The sequence below is a fragment of the Choloepus didactylus genome, chromosome 7 (genome assembly GCF_015220235.1).
Source record: "Choloepus didactylus isolate mChoDid1 chromosome 7, mChoDid1.pri, whole genome shotgun sequence".
NCBI lineage: Eukaryota > Metazoa > Chordata > Mammalia > Pilosa > Megalonychidae > Choloepus > Choloepus didactylus.
In genome coordinates this window covers 62,122,978-62,135,215 of record NC_051313.1, presented here as the reverse complement: position 1 = coordinate 62,135,215, position 12,238 = coordinate 62,122,978, and the positions used below count along the sequence as shown (strand labels likewise).

General features: G+C 41.5%; 1 protein-coding gene across 5 annotated transcripts in view; it reads right to left on the bottom strand.

Moving 5' to 3' along the window:
* The window catches only part of BACH2 (BTB domain and CNC homolog 2), a 365,581-nt gene that overhangs the window by 275,380 nt on the left and 77,963 nt on the right, over positions 1 to 12,238 (bottom strand). For 4 of the 5 annotated variants that reach the window (XM_037842861.1, XM_037842860.1, XM_037842857.1 and 1 more), the window contains exon 2: positions 1,105 to 1,217. Coding sequence is in view for 3 of the 5 variants with exons in the window: in XM_037842857.1 (XP_037698785.1) it covers positions 1,105 to 1,113 (9 nt within the window). In the remaining 2 variants the exon portion in view is untranslated. The remainder of the gene's footprint in view (positions 1 to 1,104; positions 1,218 to 12,238) is intronic. The other variant, XM_037842858.1, reaches the window with a different exon arrangement.

Genomic DNA, 12,238 nt, shown 5'->3' with positions numbered 1-12,238 from the left:
CTGGGCAGTGATATTCAACCTGGTGTGATTTTTGCCCCCCCCAGACAACACCTGGCAATTGTCCCTATGAGGGTTAGGGTTGGAGATGCTACTAAGCATCCTGCAATGTGCAGGACACTCTTCCATAACAAAGAAGGACTCAATCCAAATGTCTGTGGTACCGAGGTTGAGAAACCCTGCTCCAGCCATAGCAAACATGCCAAATTTTCTCACATGCTTTTTGGCCTTGAACATAGGCTGTTTCCCTTACCTAGAATGCCTCACCCTGCTTTTCCTGTCCAAGAAATTACTATCTATAAGCAAGGATCCAACTAAAAATGTCACCCCCTCTATACTGTCCTTCCCAGATTCTTCAGTCAGATGGTCCTTATTCTGTTTCCAGACTTCTGCTACATACTATTAGACCACTTGCCACATTGTTTCAAAACTGACACCTGCTGAGGGCAAGACCCAAGCCTTATTCATGGTTTATCCTCCATTTGCCCATCTGGTAGTTGACTGCTGCATATCGAATCAATAGTTGAATCAATGGAAACGTTGTAGATGTAAGGTGCTCTCTTACAACAATGTCTAGGGGACAACAGTCTCCCCAACATCAAAAACAAGAGCAGCAAATATTTCTCAACTTCTTATAATGTGGACAGGCACTATATGAAGCATTAGCACATGTATTAACTAATTTAATCCTTATAAAATGCTATGAGATAGGTATAAATAAGGAAACTGAGGCACAGAGATGTTAGGCTACTTGTCCAGGGTTGCTGAAACAAGTAACTAGAAGAGATGAGTTTCAAACCCAAGTAGTTCAGCTCCAGAGCCTCAATTTCCAATGTTCATGTCAACACAGTTATACTAACAACCAACATTTCAGCCACTCAGAGGCCACTGGCAAACACAAATGATATCTTGGAAAGACTAGACAAGCATAGAGTGGCCACCAGCTCCTGTGCCCTTACCCATAAATACTGCTCACCTGGGGTCTCACAACTCTCTAACTTCTGGCATGCTTCTGGCAGGAGAAGCTACAAAGCAACTTCCTCAGGCCAGGGAAATCATGGTTCCATAAAGACAACGCAAGTTCTGACTCCCCAAAGTGCGTCTTACCTTGTACATGCTGCAGGGACTGGAGTGATGGATGAGACATGTCACAATGAGAAGCAGCTCTTGAAGATTCTCCTCGTTCCTAGAGTCCTCCCTTCCTAAAGCAGGAAGCTCTACTGGGAACACAAACACAGAAGAAATCTATTAGCTGGTGCTCAGGAAGCACACCAGGCCTGTGGTCAATGGAACTTTCTACCATGAAGGCAACTCCCTATCTGCGCTGTCTAAAATGGTAGCCACTGGCTCCCTGTGGCTATCGAGCACCTGAAATACAGCTAGTGCAACTGAGGGGCTGAATTTTAAATTTTACATCATTTTAATTAAATTTGAATTTACATAGCTACATGTGGCTAGTGGCTACCATATAGGGTATGAAAGTCTCGAGAGTCAAATCAAGAGTATTCAGGCCACAGACACTGAGCATGCTAGTGGGCAAAATAAATCTGGATATTACAGGCTTAGAGTGATTATGGGTAAAAAGAAATAAGAACACTCATTCATTCAATAACTATTTTTTTGAGCACTTACTAGGTGCTGGGTACTGGGGATATATTGGTCAATAAGCCAGAGAGACTAGTTACTCAGGAGTTTCTAGTTCAGACTGTGACCTCCTTAAAAGGGAAAGGAACTGGAACGTGAGCAGCACCTACCAGAACTCAATGCCTTCCCCTGCTGCCCACAAAGGATAAAGAAATAGACAAGCATACACTGGTGCCTGACTGTATCACTGTCAGGGCTTAGTGGATAACCTTCCACAGAACACTTGGGGAGGCAGTGTACCATATGGGGATTCAGGAGCACCGGTTCCCCATGGGTCAAATGAACCAGATGATCCAACTCCGAAGAGTCCACGTTTTTATCCATGCCATTGGTTCTTTATGTTTTTCATCCACTTGAGTTATATTTCAGACTAAAATAGATCATTGTATGGTTCCAGGCTTCTTAATTTGTCAAATATGAAGGAAAATTAGAAAGAAAATATCTTTGATCACTTAAGTAGATGTGTAGCCTTTTCCTTTGAAAGATGTTTAGGTACAGATTTCAGAGAAAAACAAAACATGATAAGATCCCTTATAATCATCTGATTTGTGCATGATTTATTCAGGTTGCACCTAAGGTTTTATATATGGTAACCTTCCCACAAAGTGTGGAACTGGGGGTTTAACTGGAACTACAGTGTTCTTTCTTAAAATTAAAAAGCATTATTTTTAGTGATAAAATAATAACAATATATAAAAATGGTCAATGGAAAAAGAAAAAGTACGCATAATCCCCCTTTCATTCTTGGGGATTAGTCTTTGCTGGACACAGGGCCTGACCCACCTGCTAACTGAATCGAGGACATGGACAAGTGCAAGCCTGTATTCCCCACATGAACACCTTCCACCATTAAGAAAATGATTTTGCAATTTATTTTATATTTTGAAAGATAAACTCCTACTACTTCACACACATTACCACTACTCTGTGAACATAATATTATTAAATTCCTTTTATAAATCAGACGATAGGGAGAGGAAACTGCAGATCACTCCCTGGCTATTTGAGCCACATAGATTCCAAAGAAAACAACACATTCAGAAATATCAATAAAAAGTTTTAACTATGATGGTCAACAAGGAGAGTCTCTGGAATTCTAACTTCGTAGCATAAATAGATCCAAACATCTCTATATTACATGATGCCTAGGTAATCATTACTTCAAAGTCAAGAAAATTCAAATCTAATTCTAATCAGTCTTAAAGTGACTGAAAAAGAAACCTGAATTTTACTCTTTGAATTTCCAGAACAGATGCTCATGAATTTCTGAGTTTTAAAGTAGAACTCGATACTTGTTGTTTCCTTATTAATATACGCATTTGACCCATTTATAAACTATTGACCAGCACTTAACTGGGAAGGTTGGCCAAATGCCTCGCAGGGACGCCTAATGTCACACAAATGTATACAGTGGTAACAACACAGGAAAGGTGGGTACAAAAAGATAATGACAAACAGACAAGGATTCTTGAAGATAATTTTCCTGAGGAACCCCACCCAGCTCCAATCATGTCACAATTCCCATTAGCTCAGCATTTGGGTATATGGTTTGCAGTAAACTAACTATGGCTTCTACCCCCACAGTGTTCTTACGTCAGTTTCACGTATATTCGTTCTACAACCCATTCACACTTTTTTAACTCTTAAAATGAAATATTAGTCACACAGAAAATTCTTAATAAATATTAGGAATAGACTTTTTTCATTGCTCTCACAGAGCCTAGGACGATGATGTAGGCTCTTAACGCATAAGCTTAAAAACAATGTTGATAATCATTGCAGATTACCTTTGGGATTTTTTTTTTTTTTTTTAAGGAAAATCTTTCAATGTCCAGAGTTGTAAGTCTTTTTACAAAATAGTGTTAAAAATATCACAGCTGTATGTAATCAAAACTGTACAATGCACTTTTAAATGAATATTTGCATTTAGTACCAATATCAATCTAAGTGGCAGTTTTCTTAATTAGGTAACCAGATTCAGGGAGGTGAAATAATTTGTTTTGGTCATGCCGTAGTATGCAGTAGAGCCTGGACTAGAACTGACTTCATTTCAAGATGCTTTGGAGTTAAAGAATGTACAAAGACCACAAATAAACAGTAACCACCCCCATCCCAAAGAAACCAAAAACACCAAACCCCTACATTCCTCAAAGACCACCATTAACAAAAAGCACCTTAGAGTACAGACGACAGTTTTAGAAATCAGGTCAGTTCGCTTGCGGACAACAACCAAAAAGACTGGCCTTCTTCTATTAAGTACTTTCAGTATCCTCTGAAATAGAGAGAACCTGGTTGTTTTGCAGTCAATTCAGTGTATGAAGAACCTTAGAGAAATCCACAGCTTAAAACAAGAGACTGCATCTTAAATATAAAGCATTACGGAAAGATACCTGAGAAACTGGGATGAAATTAAAGATGTTTTCTTTCTCCTATTTTTCAATGCTTCTATAATAGAATTCTAATATTTAGTTAACTTTTTAATCACTTAATAAAGTTGCATTCTGCTGGTACTGAACAAATGGAAAGTACAGATGCCTTTAAAGGGTGCCTTGAGAAAGTCAATGCCATAAACTATCGTGTGACTCCCACCCAGTTTATCCTAGAGTTGGTCCAACTGGCAAGAAAGCCTGGGGTTAACTTAGGCTTCCATGTGCCCTTCACTAGCCAGACACTCACCTGGGAAGGGACCAGGAGATTCCAGAATCCTGGTGACAACCCATAAGCTGTGGCTTTGCCAGGATTATACACTTTCGAGGCTCAGTATCAGCAAGGGGGAGCTGGAGCAGAGTTAAGACTGTGCCTACCTGTTTTGCCACTATTTATTTACCATCAACCTCCACCTACCACCGAGAATAGTCTATTTTACCTGGATCATTGCTAATGTGGTAGTACAGAGGTATAGAATAGCATAAGTGGGCTTTTTTTTTTTTTTTTTTTTTTTTCCTGTTTTACTCTGAGGAGAATCTCAGTGTCAAGGGCTGCTTTTTTGTGTGTTGTGCTATTTCTTGACCCTTGAAAATGCAACTAATACTTACTACCAATATAGAATGGAATATGATGAAATGGGCTTTTCTCCCCACTCCAATTCCCACCCTGTCAAAGATCCTCATTCTACGGAGAATAACTGGAGCCTTCTGTAATATAAATCAAAGCCAGCAGCTCAGACACTCCTGTGGGATACAGGCAGGAGGAGGCAGGTCACTCGTCAGTGTGAGAGGTCTCAATGAGGTGACAGTCCATGGAGTGGCCCCTTATCCTCTCCTTCTCATCACCACATCCAGCAGCCTAAGCAGAAGGCTAGAGAACCACGACCCATGTCAGACACAAGAGCATGTGTGAAAGGAATAAGTGAAGTAATAATAGTGTTAAAAACAAAAACAAAAACAAAAACACAAGAGGCTCACAGAGAGAAAAAAGATGCAAAGATACAAGCTGGCCTTTCCGCTAGTCAGGTTCTCTTTGTCCCTCTAAGTCTCCAGGGCTGGGGGCTCCTGACCTGCCTCATGGTCCCTCTAGGGTCCTGCCACTCTGACTTCACTCATGTAGCAGCCCGAGCTGCCGGGTGGGAAAAACAGGGATGTGGAGCCAAGAGTATCAACTCTGCCTCTTGGCATGTGATTTTCAGCAAGCTACTAACCCTCTCCAAGTCTCTTTTCTTCATCTACGAAACTAAGGAAAATTCTTTATACCTCCCAAGATTGTTTTGAGTATTAAATGGAGTAACTCAAAGAAAGAACTTGACACCTAGTGCTCAAAGAAGATTGGTTCCTTTCTTTCCTCCTGCTCCCCCTTCATCATTCATCACTACCTCACCAAGTTTTTTTTGCAGGTAGATGTTTACCTGTTAGGTAATCCCACTGGATTTTAAGTCTTCCAAGAAAAAAGACCTTGTCTTTTATGATAGTACCCAAATATCCAGCCTAACCAACTGCCTTACACACAGTTGGCATTCAGTCAACATAGGCCAAATGTAATGATAATGTTTCGGAAGGTCTTCTTTAAATCCAGCACCAATTGCACCTATTTCCTCTCACTCTATCGTCTTATGAAACTTTAACGTCAATATCCAAATCCACTTCTCATTTGGCCACAATATTTTGAGACTAAATGAGAAAGCAGTTTCAAATGAAGAATAAGATACTGAAGAGCACACTTCTGAGAAGCATGACACCACTTTTAGGTCAGCAGGGTACTTTCTATTTGGGTTATACTGGGAACAGCACTCTTTGCATGCCTCAGAAGAAAAAAATTAAACACAAGTGATTTCATCACCCTATTAATAATTAAAGATGCAGCTTTAATTTTAGCATCCTCAACCCACATGTGCCAATGGTGCATGTACTGCATGGGGCATACTTGGTGGCCACTGCTCAGAGTTCTAGGGAACCCTTCAATCCATTTGACGCTGTGGATTGAGAGGACTGAAATGCATTCCTCTAGGACAAAGGCTTCCCAACGATGCCTGCCTTACCCAGGTCTCTTCTCTGGTTTCAAACTGAAAGAATCCAAGAGCCCTTCAAACAATTTCAGCTTCTCTCTCCTTTGGGTGATTTACTGAACAACTTGGGCAAACACAAAACAACCTGAGAGAAAGCTTAATGAGGTACTTCAGAATGACCCATTGAAAAGAAGCATCAACAAGGGAAACCACTAGGAAGGTATCACTTAAAAGAAGCTCCAGGGGATCAGCAATCTCTCCAATAAAAGGCTTCCAATTTAGGAAATATTTAAGTATCTCAAGAATACTTTCAGGGCAAGCTGCACTGAGACCGACCACCTTAATGGAGGCCAGTGCTTACAACAGAAGCTCATATGCTTAGTTAAGCCGGCGTGGGTCTTGTGCCTTTTTACTCTGTGTAGAAACTTTCTCTTGCGTGGGGCTTGTTCTTTTTGAGGGAGTGCCACGCCATGTGTTGTTAAACCGCTCCATTGGGAACTATGTTTGCTTCTACCAGGGCCCTAGGGCTTTTAGTGCTCTCAAACCAGTTTCTATGTCAAACAGCTGGAGCTCCTGCACAATGCAGATGGTATAACTATGAACGCCATGGATACTCAAAACAACATATCTGGATTTCCATCACTCCCCTCCCACTCCCACGTCCCAAACACACACACTCAAGGTCCCAGACAGACTCTGGTGGGAATTCTTCTTGCCCCCTTTTCACAGACAGTTCCTGTGTGAGGATTAACATCCCAGCTCTAGATCTTAGGGCCTATGGCAGGTTCTGAAACACTCATGGGCCAGTGGCATCAATGTGCTCTGGCACCTGGGATTTCCTTTTCCTGCTTTCAAGCCTGACTACGAATTTAAGAATATTTTATGTTATCCAACATGCCCAAGACGGTTTTTTGTTTGTGTGTGGGGGGAGGGATTAGAGAGGTGTGGAGTCAGAAGTGAGCCAGCCTACATCAGCTTGGTACACTATTCTGCCAGAAATGTCCAGTCCTTGGTTCCCTAAACTCACTTAGGCCAGATTTAAGGTCCCATATGTGGCCATTTAGCTGAAATATAGGCCCGAACCAGAAAATAGGTTCTTTGCACCATACGTTACATTGTTGTGCCTTGTACCCTAAATATTCCTCATAACAGAATGAGGTTGAGTGAGAAAGGTCTTAAGGCAGCCCATACACAGAGACACCTGCCCCCAGACAGCATCGCAGGAGTCCAGGCTATTGCACCAAGCAAGCAGGTCTCTGCTACACAAGGCCGCACGTTCCGCATACAACTATCTGTCCTCGCTTCCGTGGAAAGTAGTCTGCCTTACATTAACTTTTCCATGACTTAGAATTGGATGACTGCATGCTGACATTTTGGTAGACTTAGAGAGGCAAAGACGGCAAGAAATGAAACACAGGGCACCGCCACTTCACCACATCACAACGGTCTGCAGAGTCCCTGCCTTCCTCAACAGCCGCCAAGAGAACAGCCATAGAAAACTGCTCCAGCAGCCGACCTGGAGGCCTTGCCCCTGGGGTATCCTCTGATCTCATTACAACAGTCCATGCTAGTCCTCACAAAACAAACAGAGGAAATTTATGCCCGCCTTAACCTGCGGAAAGCTCCACATTCCTTGTTAATGAGAGTTCCAGCTTCTGAGACCACAGCTGCTGGACGGGGATGAGGTCTACTTTGTTCCAAAGAAAAAACTGTCGTTGCTACCTTTTCCTCTTTCTGGGGCTGGGTGTAAGGGCAGTGAGCCTAGAGAGCCAATGAGGTCGATGCCCTGCCCTCCAGTCGGGTGCCGGAAGAGAAGTTCCCTTTCTGCTTATGTCAACATCCCCAGGCTCAAACAGTGGGGCCGTTTCCTCTTGAACAGCTCTGTGAAAGGCGCTACCACACGGCCTTGAAGAGTTCCACCTGCTAAGGTGAGAATTCCAAGACAGAGATTGTTCTGTATAACAAAACAGTCTTCCCCCTAAAATATCCTTGTCTGGGTCTTGGTAAACTTTACCTATCGTGGCAGAGGGAACACAACATTTCATACCCTTTAATGTGATCTCAGAAGTAACTCAGTCCCAGTTCCTGGGTAATGAACCAAAACAAGAACGTAGATCAGCGGTTCCGAACCAGGAGTGATTTTGCCACCAGGGGACATTTGGCAATGCCTGGAGACATTTTTCGTTGTCAGAACTTGGGGAGGGTGCTACTGGCATCTAGTGGGTAGAGGCCAGGGATGCTGCGAAATATCCTACAGGGAAGCCCCCCACCCCCACCCCGACAAAGAATTATCCAGCCCCAAATGTCAATAGTGCCAAGACTGAGAAACTCTGACATATAGGGAATACTTGAGGATATGGGTAGCTTTAAAATACTGTCAGCTCATAATCACATGGAAATTACATAGAGATCATGCAGTCTGGGGGGCTCCAAAATGCATACAATTAACAGATATTTACCAGTTCTCTCCCTGGGTAAAATAAATGAAAGCTGCTCATTAACCACACAGAGTTAGATCATCAGAGTTGCCTGGAAAAGAGGGGAACTGCTGCAATGTTAGACTACATTATCAGCATCATGTGTCTTGTACTTATTCCAGGTAAAGTTGGGATCTGAGTGTTTACTACCACACTTCAGTGGTGATTATTAACAGAGGAATTTCTGAGCTAAATTCCAGATTACTAAAACTGTGCATGTCTTAAATTGTGTAAAGTTTCTGTTTGGGCTGGTTGTAAAGTTTTGGTAATAGATGGCAGTTACAGTACCAAAACATTGTAAAAGTAATTAACAGCACTAAATTATACATGTGAATGTGGTCAAAGAGAAATTTTAGGTTGTATATATGTTACTAGAATAAAATTAAAAAAAAAACCACATAGGACTGTAGAACACCAACAGTGAACCCTATTGTAAATGATGTATTATAGTTAATAATACCATTATAAAAATGTTGTTTCATGACTTGTAATAAATGTGCCACACTATGCAAGGTGTTAGTAATAGGGTGGTATATGGGAATTCTGAATTTTAGGCATGATTTTTCTGTAAACCCACAACTTCTCTAAAAAAAAAAAAAACAAAAAAAACACAAAAAAACTGCATATAACTTGAGTATATCCAGGTCTGGAAAAAAATGGTCACATGTTTCAACCTTTAAATACCAACAATATGAGGAACTGTGGTGATGTTGACCTACATTGAATGGTGGCTAAAAAAAAAAAACGCTACCTCCAAATAAATGCAGAATTAAGAATTACAGATATACAACATAATGAAAATAATCATGGTGCATGTTTTGAAATGCTTCCCAATTCTAATTTTCCTTTCCTGTTCCAAAATACTGCCTTTCCTCTATATGGCATACTTTCATTACATTTGGGGTATGAACACATTTAGATAACCGAGTCATCATTCTCTCATGAATTCTTTTACTCCAGCAAAAGGGGGAGAAATCCCCATCCAAGCGGAACTAATGCATATAAGCAATTAGAAGAAGAGAAAAAAGAATTTCATGAATGAGCAGAAGACAATTTTGTAATGGCATGTTTTAAAGGCTTGTGGTATAAACAGTAAACAAAACTGATTCACTAAAATGTTAATTCTGTTTACCGTGATGTAAGAGTCAGACTTTTTCTAATGTCCCAGAAGTTAAAGGAAAATGAATACTGTGGTAGGGAAAAATGATACCTTCCTTAGCATTTAAAAATCATTGCTCAATTCTTCTTGAGCAAAGAAAACCATAGGAATGACTTTATTTTACCTACCGCAATTGTGGAACACCTCGCAGTAATTCTCCACAATATCCGATTTTCCTCCCTCTACTCCCGTCCCGCTAAATAATCTCTGGAAACCATTAACCAAGGGTCATGTTCCAATTTTCCTCTGCTCCCTCCTCTGCTGCCTCAGCCATGCTGGCGTCAGGACAAAACAAACTCCTATTACATCACAGAGCAAACTAATTTTCTATAAACCATCCTGTTGGTAGTTTACCGCTACTGGAACCCAATACTGTCAACAGTGTGTTCTTTGTTGGGTGGGTGTTGCTTTAAAACTTTAAAACGAAAAAAGTTTCCCCACTCCCCCTTCCTCTAATAAATATAGGCGATTTGTTTGAGGCCTCTCTACCCTGGCTCCACCTCACTCTGTAAACTAGACATTACCTTATACACAAATGAATCTACAGCATTCCTCAGTCTAGCTGCCTGGCTGCAAAATTCCTATGCTCCCCAGCAGCCACAGCAGCACACATTGCCCCTGGCTTCCCCTCCTCCTTCCTCTTCCCCCACCCTTTTTTTTTTTTTTTTTTCTTTCCACTGCCTCACTGTGTTTTTGTGTAAATGATCTCACATGACTCAACAAATCCATCTGCCTGAAGCAGGCCAAGTCTGGAGCCCTCCCAGGAGGGAGGAGAAGAATTGCTTTGTGGAAAGGACCTGGAGCTCTGCCCTTTCTCTGGCTCAAATTACCCGCCTGTCAGGCCTGACGGATTTGGCTAAAAATAAAAGGAAGCGGGCCGTGAAAAGCAGATGAATGGGCTCAGCAGTTCCTTAGATAACAGGGGCCTGCTGTTGCCCAAAGTGCCCCAAACAAAAACTTCAAATGCGGGGCATGTGAGTGTGGCGTTGTGGCTTCCAGGTGAACCGGGCTGTCAAATCAACTGGGATGGGGGACCATGGCCTGTGTTTTAGATTTCCTTTTCAGGACGTCATGTGTATGTGTGAGAGTGTGTGTGTAGTATTAAAAGGTTCCCAGAAAATAGTCGAGGTCAGTGGAATGAATGCTTGGCTTGTAAGAAAGAAAAGAAAAAAAAAAATGTTTCCACGACAAAATTACCCTTCTCCCTACCTCCCACCAAAGAGACATTTCAAACCTCCCTATGATGTCATTTCTGCATTCAGAGCCAGCAAAGAGCTAAAAGTCCTTCTTGTAAGTGTATGCCCAGTGTCCACAGCGGGTATTAAGCACTTAGGCTGGCAATGTAATGACACACTGTAACAATCTGTAATATGAAGCAGTCAGCAAAGCCCTGGCTCTGAAAGCTATTTCTCTCGACCATTAACCATATGTTTGGCTCCTCAGATAGCCAAGCGGGTGTTCCAGCTTACCATCTGGTTTCTATCCACATAAGAAACTGCAAAGCACAGACTATCTCCCTCTGGAGCTCTGTGTTTCTTTTTCTCTCTCTTTTCCACTCTTTCCTTCCCCCTTTCCTCCTCCCTGCTCCTTTGGTTCATTCCACTAAAGAATATTCTCTGCCATTCATCACTTGCAAAGAAAACTTTACCTGACATGGCAGCGGCAGAGCCATTAAGAAAGCACACCAGAGGGCCGTTTACCATCCGCAGAATCTGTACAAGGCGGTCTCTGCCCCCTTCCTCATCTGCTATTGAGTGCTGACACTTGATACAGCATGTTAAAAATAGGTACATTCTTGACAGATCCAGGGGTTGCTGTGGTGCCCTTCACCATATTCTGGGAACTGGGCTTTAAAACAGACACACATGCACACACACACATACACACACACATCCTCACTCCCACGCCTTCTGAGTTTCCCTCTGCATTCAATCTGCATGACGTCAACCTCACGAAGGATGACATACACACTAAAGATAACCAAATTAACAACAGGATTCTATTTCTTTTTCTGCCCTAAAGGATTTCATCCCAAGTATATAACATTATAAGTTTTTTGTTACTGTTGTTCCCAAAGAACCCAAACTGAAAGAGATGACACTTTAGAAGAATAAGAGCATGCAGACATTTTCAACAAATTGCTAACTTGCAAAGTGTATGCTTATTTGCATATGTACTTTAATATTATACAGTAATGACATGGACCATGCTCTAAGAATTTCCAGGATTTTCTTCAAATGTTTCCAAACTATTTAACCCAGATTTTCTCCTTAACAGGGTTTCAGGTCCTTTATAATCTTTTAAAAACATATGAAGATAAACAAATTAGGTGATTTTTCTCCCTGTCCCCTAAGAATAATGTCTGCATAACCAGCCCATCCTACTGAAGTAGGAAACTAAAATTAATTCTTTCCTACACCTTAAAAAAAACAACAAAAAACCTGTTTCTTATATAACAAGAACAAAAGGAAGAATATCATTAAAAACTGATTAACCAGAATGTCAGATTTTATCAACATGGCA